This window comes from Chaetomium tenue (genome assembly GCF_020726465.1).
Source record: "Chaetomium tenue strain MPI-SDFR-AT-0079 chromosome Unknown F5144scaffold_2, whole genome shotgun sequence".
NCBI lineage: Eukaryota > Fungi > Ascomycota > Sordariomycetes > Sordariales > Chaetomiaceae > Chaetomium > Chaetomium tenue.
Genome location: NW_027117330.1, coordinates 4,370,174 through 4,396,391, shown reverse-complemented (window position 1 = coordinate 4,396,391; position 26,218 = coordinate 4,370,174). Strand labels below are relative to the sequence as shown.

Sequence of the window (26,218 nt, the reverse complement as noted above, 5' to 3'; positions counted from 1 at the left end):
AGCAACTCGGGAAAGGTGGGCGATTGTGTTGCATTTGTTTGTCAGATCGGAACAAATGGAAATGGATAACTGGTTGCTATGCGGCTGACCATGCTCCGTGTGCAGCACCATCCGTACGGTACCAATGGGTCTTTCCCAGTTTCCAAGTGGGCAGCTGAGCTCTGAGACGGCGGCAGAAAAGAAGTGCGGCATGGTGCCTCTTCCCCTGCCGCTGCCGAGCCTGGGCAGGCCCCAGGGAGGGAAGGAAGGCAGGGGAACGGCGCCTCTCTCGAGCTCCTTTTCCTGCCCTGCCGTTGCTGGTTGCGCGCGCAAAGCCTCAACTAACCCACTTTCACAATCCGTCATTCCCGATCCTGCGCCAGCCATGAAATAAACTCTGTCGCCAACATCAACAGCGGTTTTCGCCCCGTTTCTCAGTCGGACGTTCAGCAGACGCGCCGCATCCTCTCGTTTGTTTTTGTTTCCTTTCAGATCGCCGCCGAAACCAACCCAGTTCGTCCCGTTTGCCCCCGTCTGATCCAGTCGCGGGTCCGTATTGTGAGACCTCGATTCCGACGCCGCACGTCAGCACCCAGCCGCTTTTGCAGGCCCAACCATTTGGTCGCTCTCGTCGACAGTTTACTACGAAACACTACTTCTGCTTCGTACAACAACACACTTACTTTGTCGGCGGACCGCCATCACACGTGTCCAGGCGACTCACCATATCGAACCCCGCCGTATCAACAACAACCAACACCACCATTCCGATCCTTTCTCACCGTTGCCTGCCAGCGGCACACAACAGGTCGCCATGGGGTCTTCACCTCTCTCATTGAAGCGCGCCCTGCTTCTCACGGCATTCTTTGCCCTCAGGGCCGTGGCTCAAGGCGATAACGAGAATGACAACAGGCCGACAGACGAGCCGAACAATAACCCCCCCGCGGTCACCAACACCAACACTCGAGGAAACCCGCCAGCGCAACAAACAGAAACGACTTCAGCCCGCGAACCCCCTTCTACGAGTACAGAACAGGAAAGGACATCATCACCAACCTCATCGCCTTCATCAACATCAACCGATGCCCGGACGCTGCCGCCGTTGAGTTCTAGTGTTTCTCGAGCGGTCCCAACCGACATGCCGACGGTTTCAAGGGGGGGTGCGGTCGACACTGAGGTCCCGGCGTACCCACCACCGACAATCCCACCAACCCGCAATGCCCCCTTCATGAACCACTCCACCCTCCCCGACGGCACCGTCTTCATTGCGGTAGGCGCTATCCTGGGCGCCTTTGGTGTCGCCATTCTCCTCTGGCGCGCCATCGTTGCCTGCCTCTTGCACCGGTCTGTCGAGCGTGCCGCCCTTGCTCAGCACGCTGTCAACAACGGCCGCGGGCCGGGCGACAAGAACGCTGCTTCGTTCCCGGCGCCCCCGGCTCAATTCTACAAGTACATTGAGCGCGAGTCCTCCGCCTCCCTCGCTGGCGCCGGCCTAGCCAGCGGCACCGGACGGCGGACCAACCGCGGCCCCACGCCCTCCGCCACACCCAGCCAGACGAACCTCTTCTTCTCGCCCACCGCCGCCGGCCCTGGCTCCGGCGGCGTCGGCGGATCGAACCGCGACTCGGCCCGCTATCTCCCCTCGGGCTTCTACGCCTCGGCCTCGCCCGTGCAAGGCGGCCACGCCCAGGGTAACTCGATCAGCATGAGCACGCTGCGGCCTTCGTCGCGCGGCCGCGGCGGCCACCTCGGCCCCTCGCCGCCGGAGTCGCCCGACGTCGGGCCCAGGGTCGTCTCGAGGAACTTCAGCACCAGCTCCCTGAACCTGAACCGCCCCCCTAGCCCCGGCGCCAGGGCCCCCAGCGCCTACCTGGACGACTTGCTTGATGAACAGCCAGGCATGTTCCCGCCGGCTGCAGGGAACCCCCCGCCCCCCACCGGCCACGGGAGTCAGCGCGGGCGGTACTAGTGATATCCGCTTTGCGGGGCTGCTTGCTAGAGGCTAGAGGGGGATGGATGCGTACGGGGTTAGATTTTTGACGACTAATTGGGTGCTCCTTTTTTTATTCGGCCAAGGTTTGGGGATGGTTCCCAAAATGGGGTTGAGGTTTTTGTGTCAACAAAACCTCGAGCACAGAGTGGAGGACGTTGGGGTGGTTTGCGGAGTTTTGACACAGCGAGCCTTGTTTAAGCCTGCTGCTGCTGCTCTTCTACGTACGGCATTAGACGGATGGTGTTGTGGCCGCGCCTGCCTTTTTTTCTTCTCTTTTACTGCTTTTTTTCTCTTTCGCCCACGGTACATAGGCCATGCTGCTTGCTTGTTTACTCCATATGCTTTTATCGCCAGTAATGAACATACCTTCTGCAATAGCGATTCCTGCGAGCGATCGATACCCCCTTGCGAATGACTTCCTAATATATTTGTCTTTCTTACCCATCTACCTACCTACTCCCTATCCCAGTTGAGTTGACTGGCTAGGTAACCGTCTCAGTTCTCGGAGACTTAACTTAAATTAACCCCCCCCCCCCCCCCCCCAAAAAAACTCAACCAAGACATGGCCTGCCCTCCTCGGACCAGACCGGAGAGTATTCGTAAACCAACGTCAAGTGAGTGAGCACTGCCTGTGTGACAACACACACCCCGCTACCAAACGCTGTGGAACACCCAGCTCTACTGATTAGGAAGTGTATGGGGGTGGGCATATGCGGTGAATGCATACAGGCAGGCAGGGGATCTGAGTTGGGTTTGGTTTTGGCTGGTTGTGTGGCTTGCGCAATGCGATGTCATGTCATGTCGTGGGATGGGATGCGTGTGGTTTTCCGCTGCGGTGTAGGCTGTGTGTGTGTATGGGTGTTCTAGATACGTACGGACATAAGAGATCTAAGTGGGAGGGGGGACTTGAGATGCGGGTGCGTGATAAAAGAGTTGGTAACTTCTTGACTGGTCGATGGGATCGACTACCTAGCTAGCTATGTTTGGTTCAGCTACTGATGTATTCGTAATCCTAAGAGGCGATGGCGAGTGGGAAGGTCGCTACGCCTAGTTACTCTACATATCTACCCGGGCGATCGCAGCAGGCGGGGAGACACAGACATGGTTTCGTATATTCGGCGACATCCTGAGTATCACAGCATGTGCCTCCGCCAACCGAGATGTGGAATATGTGTTGCATCGTATAACCACGGCAGCCGGAGCATCCGCTTGTGAACGGGGTATGGATCTAATTTCTCCTGGCATGGCAACACGAGAACTCCACCTCTCGGCGGTTCGTATACAATCCAGCAATCTCTTCTCCCGAACATTGGCCCCAGAAGAATATTTCATGTTTGTTTATGCATTGTTCGCTTGTATTATCATTCACAAAAAATTGTCTACACAGCAGAATATGTATCGCTGAACCTTTTATTATACCCCCCCTCCCAAGCCAACTCCGCCGTTATCCAGAGTGACACCTCAGCGCTTCCTTTTTTTTTAAAAAACCTTATCAGGCCTCTCCTTGGCCCGCGGGCGAACCTCCCAACCCCTCTAGCACTTCCTTCGCACCCCGAATATCCTCCATCCTGATCCCGCTGCGCTCGCACATGCCCCTGAAGATACCGCCCTCTATCGCCCACAACTCGATCGGGGGACCCATCTCGGCGATGCGCCCCTTATCCATGACACAAATCCGATCGTACCCAATGATGGTCCGTAGCCGGTGGGCGATGCACAGCAGCGTCTTGCCGCGGAAACCGGTGGCCATGGTGGCTTGGATCTTGTCGTCCGTCTCCATGTCGACGCTCGACGTCGCCTCGTCGCAGACGATGATCTGAGAGCCGCGTACGAGGGCGCGTGCGAGCGCCATCAGTTGGCGCTGGCCGAGGGAGAAGTTGAGCCCGTCTTCCTCCACGGTTGTGTCGAGGTGAATGCGGCCAGTGTCCTTCGAAGCAACGACCGCGCCGTTGTTTTCGTTGTTAGCTGCGGCTGCGCCCTCCGTATCTGAACCATGCGCGGTGTCGGTCGATACGAGGTCGGCTTGCCGCAGGGCAGACCAAAGCGTGAGATCGGAGTGTTCGCCGAAGGGATCGAGGTTGCTCCGCACCGTGCCGCGGAAGAGGGTGGGGTCCTGCGGGATAATGGCGAGTCGGGAGCGCAAGTCATGCAAGCCGATAGTTGAGATGTCGAGGCCGTCAATGGTGATATGGCCCCCTGAGAGTTCTACCAGCCGGAAGAGGGTTGACATAATGGAACTCTTGCCGGCGCCGGTGCGGCCCACGATACCGATGCGCTCGCCGCCCTGAATATGCATGCTGAGGCCTTGTAACACCAGCGGAAGCCCCGCACGGTACCGCATCTCGACATTGTCAAAGACAATCTCGCCCTTTTCCGGCCAAGATTCCCTGACTTCGATCGTCTTCAGTGGCGCCTCCTGCTCAAGTTCTGTGCCGTAGTAGCGGAGACGCTCCACCGAGTTCATACCATTCTCGACTTCGGCCAGCTGCCGCACAGTAAACTGGATCATCTGAACGATAGAGAGGATGTATGAGAGAACCAGGCCGCCGATAGACGGGTCGACCGAGAATCGCGACGTAACAACCAGAATCCCGGTGGTAAAGACAAGGCAGTTGCCTATCATATCGAGTCGAATGGACAGCCACCTCTGATTGGAAAACGTAAGGAAGTAGGCCGAGTCCACGTCGTCGATAGACTGGCGAAGGTCGGCGATGAACCGGTCCTTCAACCCATAGGCCCTGATGCAGGCAATGCCGGACAGGCCTTCAGAAAACTTGGCAGACAAAGTTGACCTAAGGACCGACTCGATGCGCTTCACCTCTCGGGCTGATGCGCGGTAATAGGTGGTGGCGAAGAGGAAGATAATGACCAAGGGAACCAGGGCAATGGCGAAGTAGTAGAAGTACGCGATGATGAGGATGAACACGGCGATGATACTAGCAAGACTGAAAAAGTACATGCGCATCGCATCTGTAAGGGTGTTGTCCATGACGTCGACGTCACGACTGAACCGGTTCGTGATGCGACCGAGCGGTGTCGTGTCGAAGAAGGACATGGGAGCGCGGAGGACCCTGCCCACGGCTTGCCTCAACATTCCCTTGCTTGCTTTGGTACCGAAGACCGAGAGTGACACCATGAAGAGGAACATTATTATCGCTTGGGTGGCACCGAGGCCGGCATAGACGCCAATGTAGGTCCCCATCCCGTAGCCGAACTTGTCGGATGTCCACCATGATAGCCACAGGCTTGTGACGATGTTGGCTCCTTGCGACAGGATCAAGAGCCCGATGACAAGAGGGGCATTGAGTATGGAACCGGATGCCCTGATGTAGGAAGAGTATACCGACCACGGAACGCTCGCGACAGCGCGCTCTTCGGTTTGCATCAGACCGCCCTTGCCTTTCTTCTTCTTCTTGGATTCGCCCCCGTCACCCGGGGCACGAGTGGGCGCGGCATCCTCCTGCTTCTCCTCGACAGATGTCGACTCCATAAGTTGCTGAAAGCCCTCCGAGTTTCGCATAAGGTTGTCGAACGTGTCGACGGCCCGGACCTTGCCCTCGTCCATCCATATGATACGATCGCAACGATTCAGAACCCAGAGCTGGTGCGTTGCTAAGATCCGGCACTTGTCTTTCAGCAAACCGAGGATGGCGTTGTCAAAGATGTGACGACCAACGTGGGCGTCGACCGCGCTGAGGGGATCGTCCAAGAGCACAATGTCGGCATCAAAGTAGATGGCGCGGGCAATGTTCAGTCTCTGTTTTTGCCCCCCTGAAATGGTGATGCCCCTTTCTCCGATTTCTGTCATATCGTTGCTTGGCAGCATGTCCAAGTCCGGTTGGAGAGCACATCTAGGGGATTGTTAGTTTGCTTTGCGTGACTGAGCGGGATAGGATGGTGTGGCAACTTACGCTTTGATAACGTCGGCGTACCATTTCTTGTCCATTTCTTTCCCAAAGAGAATGTTTTGCTGCACTGTTGCGTTTTGGATCCAGGCATACTGCGGACAGAATGCCCTGGAGGCGCCCAAGACGACCTCGCCATTTGTTTGGCGCATATCGCCAGCCAACGCAGCCAGAAGGGAGGTTTTGCCGCTTCCAACGGTGCCAATGACGGCAACAAGTTCGTTTCGCCCAATTTCCAAATTTATGTTCTGGAGTTTGAACGGCTCCTGCTCCTCTGCAAGGGTGCTATCCTCTTCACTAGAAGCAACGGCCGCGGTCTTGTTCTTTTCTCCCGCTGTCCCTGATGCCGCCGCCGGACCAGCGATAGTCCCCTCCGAATCTTGTGTCGGCGTCCTCTCCCATGTGAAGGAAGCATCATGCATCTCCACGGCGCTTGGGGCATCGGGCTTCAGGATGGATTCGTCCTCGCGCTCTTCGGCCAGCATAAACTCTTGAATACGCGAAAGTGACGATAGCGCATCCGTGACCTGGCCGATGACGAGAGGGAGCATGTTCAGAGGCATCCTCAGCCCATTAAAGAGGGCTAGTGACGAAAATACCTCGGCGGGGTGGAGGTTGTGGTTGGTCAAGGAGTAGGTGATGAACGAGAGCATGGAGGCGAAAATGGGCAACGAGACGCCGATAGCCATGATAGCATTGCGGATGCCCAGCACGACTTGAATTGCCCCGATCTCGCGGTTCCTGTAGTCGTCGAGGCGGGCCATGAAGGACTTCTCCCAGCCAAAGAATTTGACAAAGCGGACCGATTGTAGAATTTCTTGTGTCAAACTCACCCTCTGGTCCGTGATCTTATTGATGTCTCTTCTCCGGACGAATAAACCCTTGACGGCCTTGGAAAGCAGAGGCATAACAAGCACCAGCAGACCGAAGCCAGCAAGGGCGCTGTAGGTCAAGTTGACGAGGAGCAACGCCAGAGTGATAAGAATCGAAATAGGCGCGGTCCAGAGGACATGGAATAGACCAAAAGCTTGATCTATTCTGTAGGTGTCGACACTCATTAAAGCCATCTATAGAGACGTCAGTTTCGCCACGTGGATAATAACACCATTCTGGGCTCATTATCGACTTACAATTCTTCCGTTGTCCCAACCAGCGCCGTCACCAGACACGCCCGGTTGGATTCCGGCAGGGGCTTTCTTGGAATTCTTTGCCTGGCGCGCTTGATCTTTCTGCCTCTGTTCTTCGGCTACTTTAGCAGCCGGGATGTCGGGGAGTTCCGTGCCTCCGGCTCTGGCCCGTCCGGAGATCACCATGGACTTTTCGTAGATCAAGCTGATCAGAGAACCCCTCACCATGCCGCCCACGAGCATGCCACGGTAGATAAAGTGGTTCGTAGCCAAGCTCTGCAGAACTTGCATAGCTGTGACGCCGACCACCAATCCCACGCCGTGCCCAATGTTGGGCGCCGGAAGTCCTCGAAGGCTCGCAACGTAGGCATCGGCGGCAAACTGAATTAGGTAACGCAGCACAAAGGGGGACATGACCTGCAAGATGGAGGACATGAGAGCGCAGAAGCCGCCGAACCATAACTCCCAAAAGAAGGTCTCGTTGATAGCCCAAACGAGCGAGTACTTCTCCCCGGCGTCAAGACGGCGCTTGAAGGCGGCCCTCAGCTTTCCGGTTAAGGGGTCAACGGCGCGGTCCGGGTTGACGCTGTAGATGTCGTTGAACTCGAGTGGGCGTTTGTAGCCGCGATTCATCAGCGGGGCGATCCACTGGAAAACCAGCGAACTGAAGAAGCCAGCTTCGTGCTCTGGGCACTCGACCCTCTCTTTGGGAACCGGAGGAATCTTCCCCCATCGCAGGGGGTTCGGTTGTTTGTACCATGGCTTCTGCTCAGGTAGTTTTGTCGCGGAGGTGGTGGCCACGCTCGTAGCTGTAGCCGTGGTTCTCAAGCGATTCAAGTCGCCTCTCCCATCGACATCCTCGGGTTTTTCGTGTACGGTTTCCGTTTTTTGGAGCTGGTCCCGGTCCCCTAACGTCTCCTTCTCCGCAGACGATGACGCCACAGGTTGTTGTGATGGTGGCTCCGTGGAGGGCTGAGGGGGAGAGACACTAACATCCGCCGACTTTTCATGATCAGGGTCCGTCATAACTGGGCGCCCCTGGCTATAGCCTCATATGAGGCCTAGCTGGAGTATAGTCGGCTTATAAGTCGAGCTGTTGGAATCTATGCGGACATGGAAGCATGCGGATGCAAGTTAGGAGCTTGGCGATGCCTAGTGGAGCAAGAGGTGTATCAATCATGCAACAGGAAAAAAAGCCCGTTAAAACCGTTTGGGTAATGGTGACAACAGCAAAGATGGCGGCGTGATAACAAAAATTCCGAGGGGGCGGGCAGAGAATAAAACCGAAAACGAGTGGAAAGCCGTGATGTCTCTTGACCTAAATGATTAGCAAGCGCCCCAACGGAAATAAAACAATTAATGGCAAAATTTAGTTAGCTACTGGCAGCAAACCTGGAAGGAGTCCATCACTCGGAGACATTCAAGGACCCCATTTTCCGCCCCCCGTTCCCGTTCCTTCCCTCCGCAATTGCCTTCCCTACACAGCAATCGGGATGGAGAAGCAGTCGGCCGAGCGCAACCCTCAAAGCTTAGCGTTGCCTGCATAACCTGCCGCCATCGGTGCACGGCAGCATCAAACGCCGACCCTCTGTTCGAGAAGAGCTCAGGCACTTCCAAGTTGGAATGGCCGTGCCCTCCCGCCTTTCTTCCCCGACTTGGCTCTCGAAACCATGATCCACACTCACACAAACTGAACACCGGAGATATCGGGGAATCCCCGAAGCCCTTTCTTTGCTCCACCGTCCCCATTACACAAACAACAAACAGGAACTTCTCGCTTCAATTTTCAAGCTGGACACAGCCCTATTGGCCGAGCATCCATCACCACAGTTTTCGTGTTCCTCATTGAGCTTTCGCGGCTTACGCTAGTGCAACAATTTCCCGACATGTCACGCACTCCACTCCACTGCCGACGACGCATGTTGAGACCCGAGACTTTGTCCCCCTTGGGGGCCCGCTCGGCAAGGCATATCCGTGCATTTCTAATCGAGCGCCGGTTGATTGGACCGTCTTGCAGGGCTCCCGGGCCATTGTGCTGGTCTGGACTGCCGGGGACTTTTGAACCATTGTTTCACACGGGCAACCTTCCAGAACCAGATACCAGTTCGGTTTCGGGTAACTAGGGAATTGTGAGACAAAAAACAGCAGGTTTTCTTCTTCTACAGCCCAACACCCCGTCTAGAATATCGATCAGAGTAAAAGTCCAATATCCCAATCGTAGTGCCGCTATAAAAAAGAAAATAAAGAAAAATAACAATAATTTAAAGGAAGAGGTAGTATCAAGGCTGACGCCGGGCCGGTGCTCGCAGCCCGAGATGCCCGAGGGGGGCACCATTCGGGTCCAAAACCGCACCTTTCCATTCTATTCTTCGCACTGATCGTTTGACTCACCCATCTTACATCTTACATAGGGGCAACCTGCAGCTCAACCAACCGCCCGAGGAGAAGGATCTGAACAGGCTGTCAGTTAAAGTATTCCCTAAGTCCATCTTCACCGGCTATCTCCGTGCTACTTGGCTCTTACTTCGCTCTCGGCCGATGCGGCGCATGGGGTGGGAGACGGGATTCGTCCGGCGACTCAACCGGGGTTGAAGAAAACTTGTTCTTTCTGACTGCGTAATTCATCCGAAATCCGACGAGGTTGTTGGTTACCAAGCATAAAATATCACAAGGTCTTTGAACGAAAACTGGGTGGACTCAACATTTTCTTACAAAGCAGAGAGTGCAGGGGCAAAAGGCTCCGAGGATTCCCTTGCCTAACGCAACCCGCTGATACCTAAACTAAGCCCAGGTTTGGAATTGCCTGTTGATAATACGATGCTGTCTAAATAGTGGCCCGAGGAAAACAACGAGAGAAAGTGAAACAAGGACCGCTTGGCTCTTGCATGACGAGATATTAGAGACGATGGAAGCGGAAGACGTCAAGATAGACCCACACAACCCAACTCACCCAACCCACTGGTGGCATCTCCCCCCCACACCCGACGAGAACCAAGTGAGGTACGGATTACAAACGCAAGAGCCGCAAGAGCCCCGACCCAACCCCGCGGAACGGGCCGGCCAAGAGATGACATCCCGCCGCACGCAAGAGCCAGGGTTCAACACGCCATGCCACAGCATTATGCGTGTCGCGTTGGGGTGATGTCTCAGCCTCATGCGGAACCCCTTCCGCTTACACGGAGCCCGAGGACATCAAACAGCGTCCGCCAAGACTATTTGAGACACGCGAGGAAGATCATCGCCGAGATTGTACGGATTAAATGGGATCCGACAGCGCCGCCGAACGCAGAATGGACCGAAGGACGGTTGTTCAAACCAGCCCTAAGAACATCAAGGTTAGCTTTTCTGTCTCATGTGGCAGGGGACCTTACCTCTGTCCTGTCCGGATTAGTAGGCTCATTGAGCTGATAACTGCAGTTCAGCACACCATAGGGCTAGGGGGGTTAATGGTGAAGTTTCGGGCCGTTGTTCATGGAATCGACTGGGCGGGAAGAGGAGGCGGGCAGCGGGTTGCAAGGTTCACGCACGGCAGGACGAGATCGACGGCTGCAAAGACGAAGAATCAACGAGCGGAAAGCGAGAGTCGCTGTTTACAGGGTCGCAGGCGCTGCATGGCCATCCAGAACAGGCCGATAGTTGCCAGCTAACCCAGGAAGACGCTGCCACGAAATCGATGGGCATTAAAGGCTGAGTTGGTTGTCACGATCAAGGCTGCTGTAGGTTGATGGTGTGTTGGTATCATGCCGGCTACGGAAGTGAACCCCCCCGCGATAGGATTTGCTGCTGTTGCAGAGTCGTCACGGTATCTGATGTGCCGCTGTGGCGTGAAAGGCGCAAAGAGGAAAAAATAATCGTACAGAGGCGGCTCCCATCCGACCCGTTTTCTAATCCAAACCGAGGGACGCGAAGAGGATTAGATGGGGGCCTTAGACAATGTCGGCTAGTGCTGCAGACCGAGCTAGATCCCATCGCCATCATGTCGAATGTCGCACCACCAATGGCTAAGATCTAGGGGACCAGTTTGATGAAAGGCGATGTGCCGAAACAGGGCCAATAACCCTCCCATGCCTGCCGTGAAACTCCAATCGATCGAATTTTGGGATATCCGAATTATGTGCCCGTGCCAAAAGCGAAAACGAGAGAGAAAAAAACAGAGAGAAATCCGTGCTGTGACTTAGTTAGATGGCAAGCAAGCCTACGCAGCGAGTCTTGATGTCGGGCAAAAATTTAACGGCCGCCTGCTGGTACAGTTAGTATTGCCAAGTTAGCGGATAGGGGGTTGGCAAGCGAAGTTACCATAGGGCTCACGGGTATCGCCACGGGGGGCGGCGTCGGCGTAAGCACCGGCAGCGCTGGGAGCGGGATCACGAGGGCGAGAGTCACGGTCGCTGGGGCGATCATAGCCACGCTCGCGATCATAGCTAGGTCCGCGGCGGTCATCAGGAGCACCACCACGGCCACCTCCGTAGCGCTCGCGGTCCTCACGACCACCGCCGCCGCCGCCATAGCGATCAACGCGGCCGCCATAAGCGTCATCACCGCCGCGCTCACGGCGTTCGTAGCCACCGCTACCACCACCACGCTCCTCACGGTACTCACGGCTGTAGCCACGGTCGTCACGGTAGTCGCGTCCACCGCCGCCACCACCACCATAGCCACGATCATAACCGCGCTCGTAGCCACGGTCGTAGCCACGGTCATCACGACCGTAGCCACGCTGACCACCACGGTACGAATCGTCACGACCATAGCCACCACCGCCATAGCCACCGCCGCCGCCGTAACCACCACGGCGACGGTCATCAAAGCGGCCGCCACCACCACGGGGGTCTATGATAATCAGAAACGGTACAACAGTAAGGAGATCGGGAGTAATAACGTACCACGCTTGGGAGGACCAAAGTACTTGCCCGGGGTAGGAGTGCGGGGACGGACACGGCGTGCCTTCTCGATGTTAAGGGTGCGGCCTTCGATGACCTCGCCGCGCAAGCCCTCTATGGCAGCATCGGCCATTTCGGAAGTGACCATCTTAACGAAGCCGAAGCCACGCGACTCGCCAGAGTGCGGGTCCTTCATGATTTGGCACTTCTCGACCTCACCGTACTTCTCAAAGAGACGAGTAATCTCCGACTCTTCCAAACGAGGGTGGATGCCCGTCACGAAAAGGTTCGAGCCAGGGTTGTGGGCGCCATCGTCGTCCTTATTGCCGCTGTCGCTCTTGATGGGAGCACTGTTGTGTTGTGTGTTAGCGGGCGATTCTGCCGAGGCTGCATCTGGGAATTGATTGGTGCAACATACCGGTCGTTGCCGTTCGGGGACATGGAACGGCGACGAGAGTCGTGGCCATCATCGCGACGAGGCGATGCACTGCGGTCGCGGTCGTAGCGAGGACCGTCATCTGAGGACACGAGTCAGCAATTGTTGCAGCGATTGAACGTGATGGCAAACAGCGAGATGCGCCGCCCGTCACGTTGATGATGGAAAAATAGAGGCTGCCGCTTACCGTCGTAGCGCTCACCGGTCGCTTCATAATCCATCGACGTGGTCGCCATTGTGATGGGTTACAGGTGTTGGGAAGTTGATGAAATGGAGTGGAAAGAAGAAGGCTGAGGGGAACCGCTCTCGACTTTGAGAAGTGGAGCGAGATTAGCAGAAGGCTACGGAAAGGGGAAAAAAAATTATCAGATCGCGAAGATCGAGGCTGGGTGAAATTCAAGTACTGTAAAGTTTCCCGTTCCTCGCAATTGGAGGTGAAAGGGAAATGGGATGGGGTATGTGTCAATGGCGACAAAGAAATCAAACTGGGAAGGGCAGGGTGGAGTGTGTGCCGAGTCGACGCAGGGCGGAAGAGTAAGGAAGAGAGGCGAAATTTTTGGAGGCGACGATGCGTGCAACCACGTTCCTCCAGTCGCGCTCTCCCCTTCCGGATTATTGCATAATAGATCTTCCCATTGTACGAATAAGGCTAGCCGAAAATAGCTAGGCTGCACTAATGAACTTGGCAGCTGTTAGGGTGGAGGTGAAGCTCAATGCGATCCACAATTCTCCGACAAACACAACCACCTTGAACCCCGAATCTTGAATACGGAAAATAACAAAAAAGTCAGTTTCAATGGGATTATTCCTTCGGTTATGTGTTACAGAACAATTCTAGGGCTTGAGTCATTAAACCTACACCATTTACACCATTAGGAATGGCAAGATTGGGAAGCGTTCTCATCCATTGGACAACCCAAGCTCGATCAGCGATTGGTCGCCCTGGTTGTGGCGAGGCTGCAACACCCAAAAAAGATGTTGGATGCGATGATTGTCAAGCCCCGATTCGCTAACAATGCGGTGGTAAACGCCAATGGCACTTGGAGGCCTGTTATACCAGATACTGTGCAACTACTACTCGGTAAATCTTGCACCCGATAAACAATAGAACCACACACCACCGCACCAACACACAATGCACGACATCGGGGCTCGTAGGCTTCAGCCGCGCTTCTAGAGATCGTCCCACTCGTCGTTGTCCGACGCCGCTCCAACATGCCGTTCCACCTGCAGCACCCTTTCCACATCAATCGCGGCGGGCGGTTTCTCGTCCAGGAACCGCAACGCCTCGACGGCCTTGCCTCCACACGCCCTCTCCAGCGCCAAAGACGCAAAGTGCCCGCCGACGACCGGCCGCGCCATGAACCTGATGTTATTCGGGAAATTGCCATCGCCCTCGGTCTCGTACAGATCCGTAAACGGGCGATCTACGTTCTGTTAGCTTCCGTAGCCTCTCCAATGGCCCTAGGGTATTCGTAAGTCAACAGCTGAACGTGGAAACATAACCTACCAACAACAGTCTCATTCACCCACCGCGCCACGGCCGTCAAGATCTCCGTCCTCGTCTTCCTGCCCGTAACAGCCGCAGCAAAGAACTCCCAATCACTCTTCGTATACAAGTGCCTCGAGTCCAAGGGCAAGCCATACTTCTGCAGCACGGCATGGTACCAATCGCTCTGCATCTGGTACACCTCGTCCGGGACAAACACGTCGCTTTCGCCGTCACCACCCCCTCCGATCGGCTTCTGGCCGCCGCCCGGCGTGGACTCGCTATCACCCTCACCCCCCTTAACGTGGAAACACAGCAGCGAGTCGGCATACAGGTTATAGATGGTCGTCCACGACCCATACCACGTATACGCCAACTTAGCATGCGTCCCGTCGCGCGAGATGCCATACTCCTGCCACTTGTCAATATACTCGGCGGCAATCTCGCGGTAGCGTTTGGCGTCGTCGTCCCGGCCGACCAGGTCTGCGATCTCGCTCATGGCCTTGATGCCGACGATGCCCTTGAGGGCGAGGTTGGTCTGGTTGGCCAGCCAGCCGGCGAAGTCGTCGGTGCACAGCTGGTTGTGCGGGATCAGCGACTCGCGCACCAGGTAGCCCGTCCACTGGTCCCAGAGCTTGTACGAGCGGGTCAGCCACTTCTCGGCAGCCTTGCGGCCTGTGCTGCTGCTACCCGTTTCGGGGTCGATGGGCCTGGGGAGGTCGATGCCGTACTTGTCCACGTGGGCTTGCCAGTCGCTGGAAAGGTTGGGGATGGCTTCGGTGCTATCGCCCGCGGGCGCGTTGACAAAAGCCGGGTCGGTGTCGTAGCGCAGAGCGTTGGCGAGCGCGAGGCCCATGATGAGCATGTTGCCGCACTCTTCGACCGGCATATACTCGTCGTTCCCGTCCGAGTGGCCCGTGGCGTTGGGGAAGTGAGACCCCAAGTCGTGCATGCTGTAGTCGTTCGGGTACTGGCCGCTGAGCTGGTGTTCGAGAAGGGGCTCGAGCAGGTACGCCAGCCATTGTGGGTTGGTGTACAGGAAGAAGGGGAAGGCCGGGAAGATGACGTCGACGGTTTGGAAGTTCCCGTTGGAGGAAATTTCCTTCAGGAAAAGGATCGTGTTCTCCGGCGTTCCGGAGAACTGCGTCGCGCCCAGGACCTGGCGGGCCGAGAGCGCGGCGATGTCTTGGTAGTCCTGCGAGCCGGAGTTGTAGGCGTCATGTGCGAGCGAGTCCGAGTAGTTTTGTGCCAACGACGCCGCGGTCTGGAAATCGTTGTAGTGGTACGAAATCAGCTCGTCGGCATTGGGGATATGCGACTGCCAGAGCGGTTTCATGTGTGCAATCCCCTTGGCCCTGGCAAACTGGACCACCGGGTCTTGCACCAGCGCAAAGGTGAACGTAACGCTTTCCGTCTTGGTGTGGCAGCTTGCTTTATGCTTCCCAGCAAGCTTGAAGGCTTGAGCGAAGGCAAACGCCGGCTCCTCATCCATCACCCTGCGGAACTTCCTGTCAACCTCATTCTTCAGAACCCCCTTCTCAGCGAAGTGCTGGCGCAGAAGTGCAGATGTCCCAGCCTGGTGGTATGCATCGGTTGGGCCCGTGAAGTGCAGCGTCCCCCATTCGGCTCGGTCCCCATACTCGGTAAACAGCTCCTCGTGAACCCGGGAAACCTTCCACGTCTTGAGAGCCGTGCCGGAACTGCTGTCCTTCGAGCGCCCGTGTTTGTGCAGCTTCCACTTCACCTCGTTACCCCTATTCCCGGTGACCCACTCGCCGTTGGCGTCCGTGTAGATATTCACATTGAGGCAACCCTCCGCAATAACAGTCAGGTAAGCGGCAGGGATCGACTGCCTGAATGTAGACGACGGCGTGATCGGCGACAAGAAGGATAATGTCAGGCGCGTGACCTCTGTCGGCGATTTCCCCGAGACCTGGTACGTCAGGTTCGTAGTCGACGCGTCGAACGTAGCGCCTAGGTACTCGGGGTATGCGACCTCGTACTTGCGGTGGTCACGCCGTAGGGAGTCGTGGGGCCGTCCGAGGAGGGGATAGACCTTGCCTGTCTCGGGGACGGAGGCCATGACGGAGAATCCGACCTGTTTCCTCGGGTTAGCAAGGGCGGTAAGGGGAGCGTTCCATGTAACGGGTTTTCTCACATGAGCGCCGGTGTAAAACATGGGCCAGTTCTCCCATGGTGCGTCGCGAGCGTTGGACAACCAGGTGCTTAGGTATGGATTGCGGACGATCAGGGGTAGCACGTTTGGGGCGAGCGTTGACGCGCTGGCTGTAGCGGCCAGCACTAAGAAGTGGAATCGCATCTTGGATTTTGGGACGAAAGGGAGGGAGGAGGACGGGGGCTGCTCAAGCAAGACGGCAAGTTAAGTGATCAACAGATCCTCATTGCTTTATCCAAAAGCCTGCCGTAGAAGCCTAGCTAGGCGTGTCGGTTAGTAAAGGACAAGAAGGATATTGGGTTAAAACAAAAAAACTCCCAGATCTTCCACGGATATGAACCATCGACAAGAAAGAAGGGGTGGTGATGTGATATTCAATAACTATCGAGGCTGTACTCGACATATACTCCAAAGCAAAAAGAAAGTGGAGAGAATTCGTCAACCAAAAGGCCCAAACATTGGAGGAACCGGAGCCCACGGACTCAGGGGCAACACCATGCAACGGGAAGGACAAGATCTGGGTCTGCGGCACAAAGGATGACGCTGTCTTGGAGATCGTTTGTTCCTGCTCCTGTTACAGAGGCAGGGATCTCCCCCCGTTCATCCAATCGTTTGCGGTTAGGGGATCCATTTACAGGGCTGCTGGCGCGCAACCCCGCATCTTGGAGAGCGGGTGGTGGGGTGCATCGGCCGCTGTGGAGATGTCATTGAATCGCCGAGACTTCGAGGATGGCCGAGACCCAGCACAAGCGGGCAGGCCCAGAGCGTACATGGACAAGCGTCGTTGAGAAGCCCAACAGACTGGATATTCGTAGAGCGGCAATGATCAGGACGATGATCAAGCTTCTAGTGACTCACCAAAACCTGCAACCTGCAAAGTACATTATGTATATTTATTTTGTATTCCGACAAGGTATTTGTTATCAAAGCCATAAATACAGGCCCATCCATGAGAAAAGCAACTACCTAGTTAAAGCACTTAACTCCTCGGTTCCTGTGTCTGTGTCCACCACAAACCACCCGGCAACCGCCTGTGATGACCGAATTGGCCAAACCGAGAGCTTTATCTATACCGTACTTCATACATCTCGGGATTTCATGACCCCTCCCGTACCCCGAATCATCCCCCATTATCCCCACCGGCGACTTGGAATCTATATGACGCGACATGAATGCCGTCGGTGGTGACAACGTAGTGCAAAGGAATAGCTATACCGTAGCAAAAATGGCACAAGGGAGGGGCAAAACGCCCAAATGCGTAGGCTCGCCAGCGTTCATCGCGGCTGAGATGTGATTAGTTGCCGCGGAACAAGAATTGGAGATCCTGGGGGCTGAGTGAGTCCATGGCTGCATCATCCGCATTGATCGTGGAGTTGATCATGTTAGTCTTCTTCTCCTGGAGCAGAACCATGCGGCTCTCGACCGAATCCTCGATGCAGAGTCTGGTGATGGTGCAGGGACGGGTTTGGCCGATACGGTGGCACCGATCGGCGGATTGCCATTCACTGTTTTGCGTTTCCAGTTAGAATTACAACGATAAACACACACCGCAGAAAAGGAGACGTACGCTGCAGGGTTCCACCAAGGGTCCACGATGAAGACCCGAGACGCCTCGGTGAGATTCAGCGCCACACCGCCAGCCTTCAAAGAGACTAGGAAGACCTCAACATTGACGTTGGTCATGAAGTGTTGGATCGAAGCCTGCCGCTGGGCTGGAGTCATGCTGCCGTCGAGCATGACGGTAGTGATGCCGGCACGGTGCAGGCGCCACTCGATGAGCTGTAGCATCGTTGTGAATTGGGAGAAGATGATGGATTTGTGTGACGAATTGTCGGAGCGGAGCTTGTGCAACTCGTGCACCAACAGCTCGATCTTGGACGACGACGTCCAATTTTCCATCTTGATTCGGTTGATAATGGACGACTTCTTGACCTGGGCCTCGTCCTGCTCCATCTCGGGCTGCTCGAGATCTATGGAGAGTGGGATGTGGCACTGCGGGCAGTTCGGGCTGGTCGTCGAGTTCACGTAACTCTTGACACATGTCCGGCAAAAGTCGTGCTTGCACTGAGACCGAATGGCATCCTCAGCCGGCTCGTCGCAGATGTTACATACGAGAACATTCTGGCCGCCCTCGCTGTCTTTCTTGAGGATCAGATCCGGATGGTCGGCAACCTGGCGCATCTGCATAATAAGGCCGAAAATGTTGGCATAGTTGTTGAGGAGGACGCCACTGGCGACGTAGGTATCGAATTTGCGCTGGCCGCTCGTCATGATGCTGTTGGCAAAATCGTTCTCCTCTTCGCCAAAGAACTGCCGTTCGACGTTGATCTCCTTGACGGGAAGCTCCATCGAGTCGGTGTGGTCGATCTTCAGCCGACGCAACATGATGCGGTCGGTCAAGATGCGCAGCTTCATGAAGGCCTCGGCGCCACCAGCACGGTTACCGTACTTTTGGATGGGGTTCAGAAGCTCCTGGTTGAAGACCGACACGTGCTGCATGCCGCCGTGCCCACAGCCCGTGCATTTCCTGTCATCATCCATCTGCCATTCGAGGGTGGAACAGGGGCAGCTCTTGCAGAGATAGCAAGCGAAAGGACGGACGTTGAGGAAGCGGATCAGCGAGAAAAACTCGCCAATGCGGTTCTGCAGTGGAGTGCCGGATAGGCACCAGCGGTATGTGACTTTGAGAGCAAAGCATGCTTTCGCTGTCATTGTCGTCCGCGTTTTGATGCAGTGTGCCTCGTCGAGGATCACGCGGTGGAAGTCAGTCTGGTGAATGATTGACTTCTCCTTGAACATGCCAGCCTTCCGCTTGAAGCCCTTCTCCTGCTTTCGGTACATCGATTCCAGGCTGTTGTACGACATGATGACAACGTCGTACTTCTTGACGTCCTTGACCGTGAGGTTCTTTGACTTGGCATTGGTCCCGTGGAAGACGAGAGTTTTAAGTGTCCCGTCCGTGTAGGACTCGATTTCCGTCATCCACTGCATCAAGGCAACCGGGGGCACCAGCACCAGCGAAGGCTTCTTGGCAGGGAAGTCAGACATGATGAGGGAGACGGCTTGGATGGTTTTGCCGAGACCCATCTCGTCCCCGAGCAGCCCACCCTTCCACTCGGTCTTTTCCATCGCCATCATCCAAGCCAAGCCTTCCAGCTGAAACGGTTTAAGCTGGCGAGAGATGGACTCGGGCTGTTTCGCCTTGCCTGCTTTCAAGATGGGCATATCCTCAAGTTCCTTCCACATTGTCTTGAGTTCCGGGTGATTCGACTCGAGACGAGAACGGTTGTTCTTGACCCGGCGTCCACTGGCATAGGCCCGATAGGCGCGGCGACTGCGCATGGCCATGTCGAGAGCCGAGAGGGGTGCATTGTTCGCGCTCTCGTCCTCGGCCCCCGCACCATTCAGACCTCGACCGCCATCGCCAGCATCGTCGGCATCATCCTCACTCCCGTCCTCCACGTCCGAAAGGTCACTGTCACTCCACCGGGCCAGAGCCTCTGCGCTGAAATCGACGAAATCGGAGCTGTCGCTATCAGCAGCTGCTGACAGGGAAGCGAGCTCGTCGCCCTCGGGTGCTGGTGATGTTCCTGCTTTTCCCCTTTTATTGACCGGCCGTCGGCCGGCGGCAAGCAGCGTTTTGTGTTTAATGGGGGCAAGTGGACCGGTGACTCGGGGTTTGCTCAAAGATTCAACGGAGTCGTCGCTATCGCTCGAGTCCGAGGGTTCCGTCAACTCACTATCATCACCCCCCGAGTCGGGAACGGTGACGGCCCGCCTCTTGCTCGCAGTCCCGCCAGAGCCCGTGGCTTTTACGGCGGTCACGCGGTTCGTGCCATTAACACGCCGCGGGGCCAAAGAAGTAGACCTGGTGCCATTGTGCGCCGATTCCATGGATCGTGCAGCACGTGCAGCAACCGGGGTCACTCCTCGCCGGCTCCGGCGCGGCGCAGGACCAGGCGCAGGACCAAGCCTAGCCTCAGGAGACGGCTTGAGCATTGTCGCCGCCGTCGCATCTTCTTCTGCCTGCAGCTTTCGTGCAAGGATGGCATCCGGAGAGCTGTCTGAAAACTCCTCCTCGCTGTCCTCGACCGTATCTCGCTTCCGCTTACTGCCCATGGCGAAGATGCTCTGACGGAGGCTCGCAAAGCTAGACGGCCTCGTTGCGGATAAATGCACCTCGATTCTATTATTGACTCGTTTGCCCGAGACCGGTTGCACGGCCTCCTTTGGGGTTGCGGTTTCGGAAGTGCTGGTGAGAGGGGTGGTATACCCGCTTCCGAACGAAGGCGTGGCCGAGGTGGAAATCGTGGATGAGTCGGATGCCACACTCGATGCGCTGCGTCGTTCCTCAGGCCTCTTTTCCGAGCTTATCGGAATAAGCGGCGGAGGCGCAACTGATTATTAAGTTAGAAATAGTGGCATGTCGATATTTGATCTCCATATCCCGAAAATACAAGTGCATCATTTGCGATCTCGTGATAATCTTTCGGCTCGACCGACCGATCCAGAAAATACCCAATTGAGAAACACAACAGATGAAAATTGAAGACAACGCCGAATGATGCATTGTAGACACTTACCGGCAATCGCGTCGGCTGCCGCCGACCTTCTTGTTCGAACCATGGTGTTTTACTCTCAGGCGTGAAAGACGACTGGTTTTTAGATGTGGGAAATATAGGAAGTGGAGGGAGAGATTCGCCGTTGATGTTTGTATGTTTGGGCGGTGATGCTTCAATTTCAACAAAGAGAGGAATGGTGGTCAGTCCACCACATTGATCGGGTGCAACGATTAATCAAGCGCAGCCCCATCAGGTGGCAACAGCCCGAGCCCGAATCTGTGCACTTCAGATGTGAAAGAGCTGGAGGTGGGCAACCTCTTTTTGTGACGGATATCGTGAATGGAGGGTTCCCATGAAAGGGCCACAAGTATGACAAAAACGAAATCTGCGGCTGGGTCGAAATTGAATCGCCACCTCCTTTCGAGGATTGCCAGTGAGGCAGGGCCGTGGACCTCGGGGAAGGGAGGGGGATGTCGCGTTTTCTCCAACGCGAAGGCACATGACTTGCGGGCTAATTTATTTGCTAGCTTACTGGAGCCCCAGGCAGCAGCAGGCAGAGACCGGAGCTGGTTGGTTGAGAATGAGATGGCTGCAGGGTTTTGCTTGCTGGTATTGAGACTGGTTTCTCTCACTTCATGCTCCCTTGCTTCGTTGTCTTTGATTGTGACAGTGGGCTATTTTTGCGCCAGCTGGTCACCTTCCGATGCCTTTGTCCGTTCTCTGCACCCCTCGAAATAAATCTCGGCATTTCGGCAGGTCTTAAAGACCCGGGTGTAAACCACAGCATTGTTGTCGAGATTATTGCCCTGGCTCCTTTCTCGAGATTCAAGTCCAACTACATTAGTCCGAGACTTGTAGCCTAATACGGTTAGAGACTAGTTGAAATATCTCCATCATCAACCTCCAGGTCCCTTCCCCTTTTCTCCTCTGCAGACAACGGTCAGGTGTTCTGGCGTTGCGATTTTAATTGAATTTGCCCCTCCTCGCGTCAAAGCGTGTCTCAGCTGGCATGCAACACTTTCAACCGAACGATTTCACAGTTGCGCCCCAAACCTCGCATCCCCAACTTCTTCCCCCATCGCCCTTCGAAAGCAAATACCTGATTCGGAACCGCCAAAGATGTGAGATCTTCTGCTCCGATATTATAATTGCAATAAAAAAACATATTCACTAATGCATCATTCAGGTCTCGACAAGGTCGGCAGCAGCGCCGGATTGTAGGCCCGTTAGTGACAGACTAATGTTAAAAATCACGAGGCTTGAGCTGGCTGACCATCATCCTCTTACAGACAATCGGCTTTGACTGACTTCTTGGCGGTGGGGTTCTCCCATAGTGGACTTTTGCACGTTGGAATACTGACGGGCATTGGACTAGTCACATAACATCTCCGCTCATCAAATTCGCCTAGATGCCGATGCTCGACGGAGAGCGGCTCGGGATGAACAGGGCGAGCCGGCTAACGGGGACAACCAAAGCAATGACCAGACTTCGGTAGCTTCCCCGGCCACCACTCCAGCCGTCACTGCCAGCCCCGCGCCCACCACGCGGAGTAGACGTGCGGCGGCGGCACCCTCGCGAGACGAGGAGGCACGGAAAAAGGAGCAAAAGGCCATTGAGAAAATCAAGGCAAGCAAGAAGTTTCAAAAACGCAAGCGCGGAGCTGAGTCGGAAGACGAGGATGAGCTTGCGCGCGCCCTCCTGCAGAGCTCTGCGCCGCTTCCGGGCCAGCAGGAGAACTGCGAGAGTTGTGGGAAGCGATTCACCGTCACCGCGTACAGCCGAAACGGGCCCAACGGGGGTTTGCTCTGCAGCCCATGCAGCAAGGAGCTTGACAAAGACAATGCAGTGCAGAAGAAGAAACCGAAACGAGCCACGGGCGGGGCGGTTGGCCGACGCCGGCAGCTACAGAGCAATATTCTGGACGGGACATACTCGCTCGGTGCCAAGAGCTTAATGACCCTCTGCATCGAAACACTTGCGAAGAACATCGATCTTGCCGAAGACCTAGGTGACCTACCCTCGCCTATCATTGACAAGATCGCCCGGAAGCTTTCCAAGCACCGCCTCCTCGACTCAAGGACCTTGAGTCTTTTCTTGCAACCCACCACTGAAGAGGTCTGCATCTATGACGGCGCAAAACTCAGTTCCGACGATTTCATCCGCATATTCCAGACCGTTCCGGGCCTTAAGAAGCTCAAAGTAAGTAGCAGCCCAGGCGGTTATTTCCTCTATCATCATTCTGGGCACGGCGGCTTTCGGGACGGGGTCATACCTCGCGAAACCCTGTCGTAGCTCCATACCGGTAGCGCAAGTTAACACCATGGTAGGTCCGCAACGGGATTCACTTCAAGGACCAAGTCCTAGACTTTCTCATGACGCGCAACATCGAGCTGGAAGACCTCTATCTCCACGGTGCGAATCTTCTCTCTAAGGGCAAGTGGAAGGAGTATCTCGAGAAGAAGGGCCACGCTCTCCGCGCGCTACGCGTCTACTTCACCGACCTACACTTCGGCGACGAGATCCTCGCGCTGCTGCCCACCACCTGCCCCTCGCTCACCCGACTCAAGGTCTCCCACAACCAAGAAGTCACGGGGACGGGCGTCGCCGCCATCGGGCAGATCAGCACGCTCCGGCACCTCAGCCTCGACCTGCGCAACGAAGTCCACTCCGACATCTACGTCGACCTCCTCAGCAAGATCGGCGCGGGGCTGGAGACCCTCTGCCTCACGCGCGTGCCCCAGGCCGACAACACGGTGCTGGACGCGATCCACACACACTGCCGATCCCTCACCAAGCTGCGCATCACCGAGAGCGAGGAGATGACCGACGCCGGGTTCGTGCGCCTCTTCCGCGACTGGGCCAACCCGGGTCTGGTCGTCGTCGACTTCCAAAAGTGCCGCCAGCTCGACTCGGCCCGCCCCCGCGACAACCCGGACGGCCTCGGCCTGTGCTCCGACGGCTTCCGCGCCCTCGTCGCCCACTCGGGCAAGACCCTGCGCGAGCTCAATGTCCACGGCTGCAGGCACATTGCGGTGGGCGCGTTTGAGGACGTGTTTCGCAGTGAGGTGGGCGCGAGGCAGTACGAGGCGATGCGGAAGCTGGAGATCAGCTTCTGCGAAGAGGTGACGGACTTTGTGGTCGGTTGTGTGTTCCGCTGCTGCCCGAGTCTGAGGGAGCTGAATGTGTTTGGGTGCATGAAGGTCAGGGATGTGAGGGTGCCGCGGGGGAAGATCTTGGTGGGTGTGCCGAACGCGAAGGGGATGGTTATCGAGGGGGATGATGATGAGGACGATGAGTAAGTAGTAAGTGTATCTTGGGGGAGTGCGGTGGTTAGACTTGGCATGGTATTATCGACGATGCTTTGCTTATAGATTGCATTTGGGCTGCGTTTGGAAGCGATGATTGACACATCAGCGTGGAAAAGGACACCCTGCATGGGGGGCTGTGAGGCTGATGTCGTGGTAGTCATGCTCCCTATCTATGGCCCATGTTCGAATATAATTCTTGCTATCAAGAAGGGGCAAGTACCTAGCTTACACAATGGCACAATTTCTCCGTTTACCTCTGCGTTCGAGTTGCCGGCATCGGACGGGGTGATCCTGAGTCATCCTCGGATTATCGTAAAGCTCATTGCAGTCATCTCTGTCTTGTGATACTCACAATGCCAAGACAGGTGATACCGAGGTTCATGGAACGAAAGTCTCCTGAACATTGGCGTCGATGAACGAATACCGAGGAGTATCATCCTTCTGACGACCCCGCAAGTGACGTTCTCGCAAGAGTGCCCCTCTCGGGAGAAAATGTTTATGACGTTATGGCACTTTATACGCATCTTGAATCTGGGGTTTTTCAAAATGCAGTTCCGCGGAGTTTAACAACATCAGCCCGGTCATTCGTCATCTTAGACAAGGCTTGCCCTTGACGGCTTGGCTCCGGGGACCCGACACATTCACAAGCCTCCGCGTGGGTTTGGACCTTGGAAATCCGGGGGTGGCTTGACGATGGACGGGGGAGCGGTGAAGTTCGAGAACCTCGGGGCTGAAGGTGGAGCGTGCCGGGTATGGAATCTCCCATGGCGGTTTCTTGGCCTTTTCGGGGATGGTGGAGACCGGGGAACCTCAAGGTGCATCTCAACATGCGGGGACAAATAGATCCTGGCAGTAAGCGTCATGATGGTGTTGTCATTTTTGGGTTTGAGCCGTGATCGGGACTGCATCTCACCATCCGAACGCAAGCCCGTGATCATGTGCTCCCGATATTCTCCGCGACGTCCGATGGTCGGAACGAGGCAAGCAATGGCGGCAGCAGGGAAATTCCCTTCAGACCATTGCCGATGACCGATTGCCGGGCCGCCGCCGCCGTGTGTGTGGGGAATGATGCCATATTGAATGAAGCATGTGCAAGAATGCCCGATAACCGCATCGGCTTTTGTCAGGTCGAGCTTCACAATCAGCTGAACTCAATCCCGAGAGAAGCGTCTTGAGGGGCGTGGAACTGCAATCAAGATCAATTGGCCCATCCCGAGATGGGGTTAACGGACCGAGAAGCTCCTTGACACCGAGGGCCGTAGACGGGAGAGGATCAAACAGAACGGGCGAGACCACAACTCTCTATCATGCCGGCCCGAGCATTTCCCTGCAATGGCACAGTAAACCCTCCTTCTCTGACGGGTCGTTAGAGCTCCTCGATATGACATCGGTTAACGTGAGCATTGGCCAGATTCCTTCTTCCCATCAACATGCAAGGGAACGGTCGCGGAGCGGTGGGGGCATGAGCCAGGGAGAATTCCAGACGGTTTGCAGCAGGAGAACGAGCTTGGCAGTTCCCAGCCTTCACAACAAACGGCCTTCGCCGAGATGGCATCGTGAAGTTCGGACGACGGCTCGGCCAATTGCTGGGGAGCAAGCGACGCTCAACCGGCTTGGTTTGTTTGAGCATGGTGGAGGCCGCCCGAGAAGACAAGGGCACATCAGACGCGGATGTGACCTGTTTCATCCCATGCCCTGTTCTTCTCGAAGGTTTTCCTTCCCGAAGCAAGCGCGCCCGGGGTTCTTCCGAAGGTGAATTTCGTTTCTGGTCGTTGCGATGCAAAGGCGTCGAATCCCAGTGTCACAGTCGGGAGAAGTCGGGGGGTAATCGTTAGCAGATCCATGCACCTCGTGCCTTCCCCGGCCATGCCCCTGAAAACCCGCTTTTCGATGGCTGGACCCACCGATGCCCAACGCTCCACTGTGGGCTGGGTGGGCCTGATGTGCTGTGGGCCCAGACCGGCAGGGAGAAAGATCGCGCATTTCGAACTGAACCTCGAAGTACTTCGGTACCTGCAGCTCCCTCCCGTCTGCATGCCTGCTTACACCGGAACCGATATTGGTTTCCTCTCGCCTGCCGGGAGACTCTCGAGTGTGTAGCATTGGGCTCGTTCCGTCACGGCCAGTTTTCGTCGAGATAGAGAATATCCCGGGGCAGGGCCGCTGACAAACTGTTGCAAACGCCCGTGCCGTCTCCCGAGACAGGCAGATGCGAATTCCGTCAACAATTCGGATTGCGCGTTGCCCAGCCTTCTACGATCACTTATTATTAGGTAACAAACAATGGCGGTAAAGCCCCTGGCAACAGGGCGCGTGCCTCTTTGCTTCTTGTCGCAGGCAAGGAAGAGATGCTGGTTCCAGA

General features: G+C 55.9%; 6 protein-coding genes across 6 annotated transcripts; 2 read left to right on the top strand and 4 right to left on the bottom strand.

Annotated features, from left to right (window-relative positions):
• The first annotated feature begins 579 nt into the window (after window positions 1-579).
• Window positions 580-2,074, top strand: F5144DRAFT_139748 (uncharacterized protein). Its single transcript, XM_066782381.1, has one exon. It carries the CDS (start codon window positions 794-796, stop codon window positions 1,946-1,948), a length of 1,155 nt encoding a protein of 384 aa, XP_066647161.1. The 5' UTR covers window positions 580-793; the 3' UTR covers window positions 1,949-2,074.
• A 1,145-nt stretch (window positions 2,075-3,219) lies between these two features.
• F5144DRAFT_507001 (P-loop containing nucleoside triphosphate hydrolase protein) lies at window positions 3,220-8,507 on the bottom strand. The gene is made up of 3 exons (XM_066786480.1): window positions 7,008-8,507; window positions 5,884-6,944; window positions 3,220-5,823 (listed from the first exon to the last, which is right to left on the bottom strand). Exons 1-3 carry the CDS (start codon window positions 8,028-8,030, stop codon window positions 3,465-3,467), a joined length of 4,443 nt encoding a protein of 1,480 aa, XP_066647160.1. The 5' UTR covers window positions 8,031-8,507; the 3' UTR covers window positions 3,220-3,464.
• A 2,724-nt stretch (window positions 8,508-11,231) lies between these two features.
• Window positions 11,232-12,556, bottom strand: F5144DRAFT_600223 (uncharacterized protein; the record flags this gene model as incomplete). Its single annotated transcript, XM_066791062.1, has 5 exons — window positions 11,232-11,242; window positions 11,301-11,834; window positions 11,888-12,234; window positions 12,303-12,402; window positions 12,508-12,556. The coding sequence occupies 5 exons, from the start codon at window positions 12,554-12,556 to the stop codon at window positions 11,232-11,234; spliced, it is 1,041 nt and encodes a 346-aa protein (XP_066647159.1).
• Window positions 12,557-13,493: 937 nt separating this feature from the next.
• Window positions 13,494-16,129, bottom strand: F5144DRAFT_482745 (uncharacterized protein; the record flags this gene model as incomplete). The annotated part of the gene is made up of 3 exons (XM_066785352.1): window positions 13,494-13,747; window positions 13,831-15,907; window positions 15,968-16,129. 3 exons carry the CDS (start codon window positions 16,127-16,129, stop codon window positions 13,494-13,496), a joined length of 2,493 nt encoding a protein of 830 aa, XP_066647158.1.
• A 742-nt stretch (window positions 16,130-16,871) lies between these two features.
• On the bottom strand, window positions 16,872-21,019 carry F5144DRAFT_564133 (SNF2 family N-terminal domain-containing protein). The gene is made up of 3 exons (XM_066788414.1): window positions 20,569-21,019; window positions 17,553-20,382; window positions 16,872-17,490 (listed from the first exon to the last, which is right to left on the bottom strand). The coding sequence occupies exons 1-3, from the start codon at window positions 20,609-20,611 to the stop codon at window positions 17,280-17,282; spliced, it is 3,084 nt and encodes a 1,027-aa protein (XP_066647157.1). The 5' UTR covers window positions 20,612-21,019; the 3' UTR covers window positions 16,872-17,279.
• Window positions 21,020-21,476: 457 nt separating this feature from the next.
• F5144DRAFT_139379 (uncharacterized protein) lies at window positions 21,477-24,172 on the top strand. The gene is made up of 5 exons (XM_066782379.1): window positions 21,477-21,668; window positions 21,734-21,772; window positions 21,837-21,864; window positions 21,923-22,747; window positions 22,876-24,172. Coding segments are annotated over exons 1-5 (1,866 nt in total). The 5' UTR covers window positions 21,477-21,666; the 3' UTR covers window positions 23,848-24,172.
• Window positions 24,173-26,218: the final 2,046 nt, after the last annotated feature.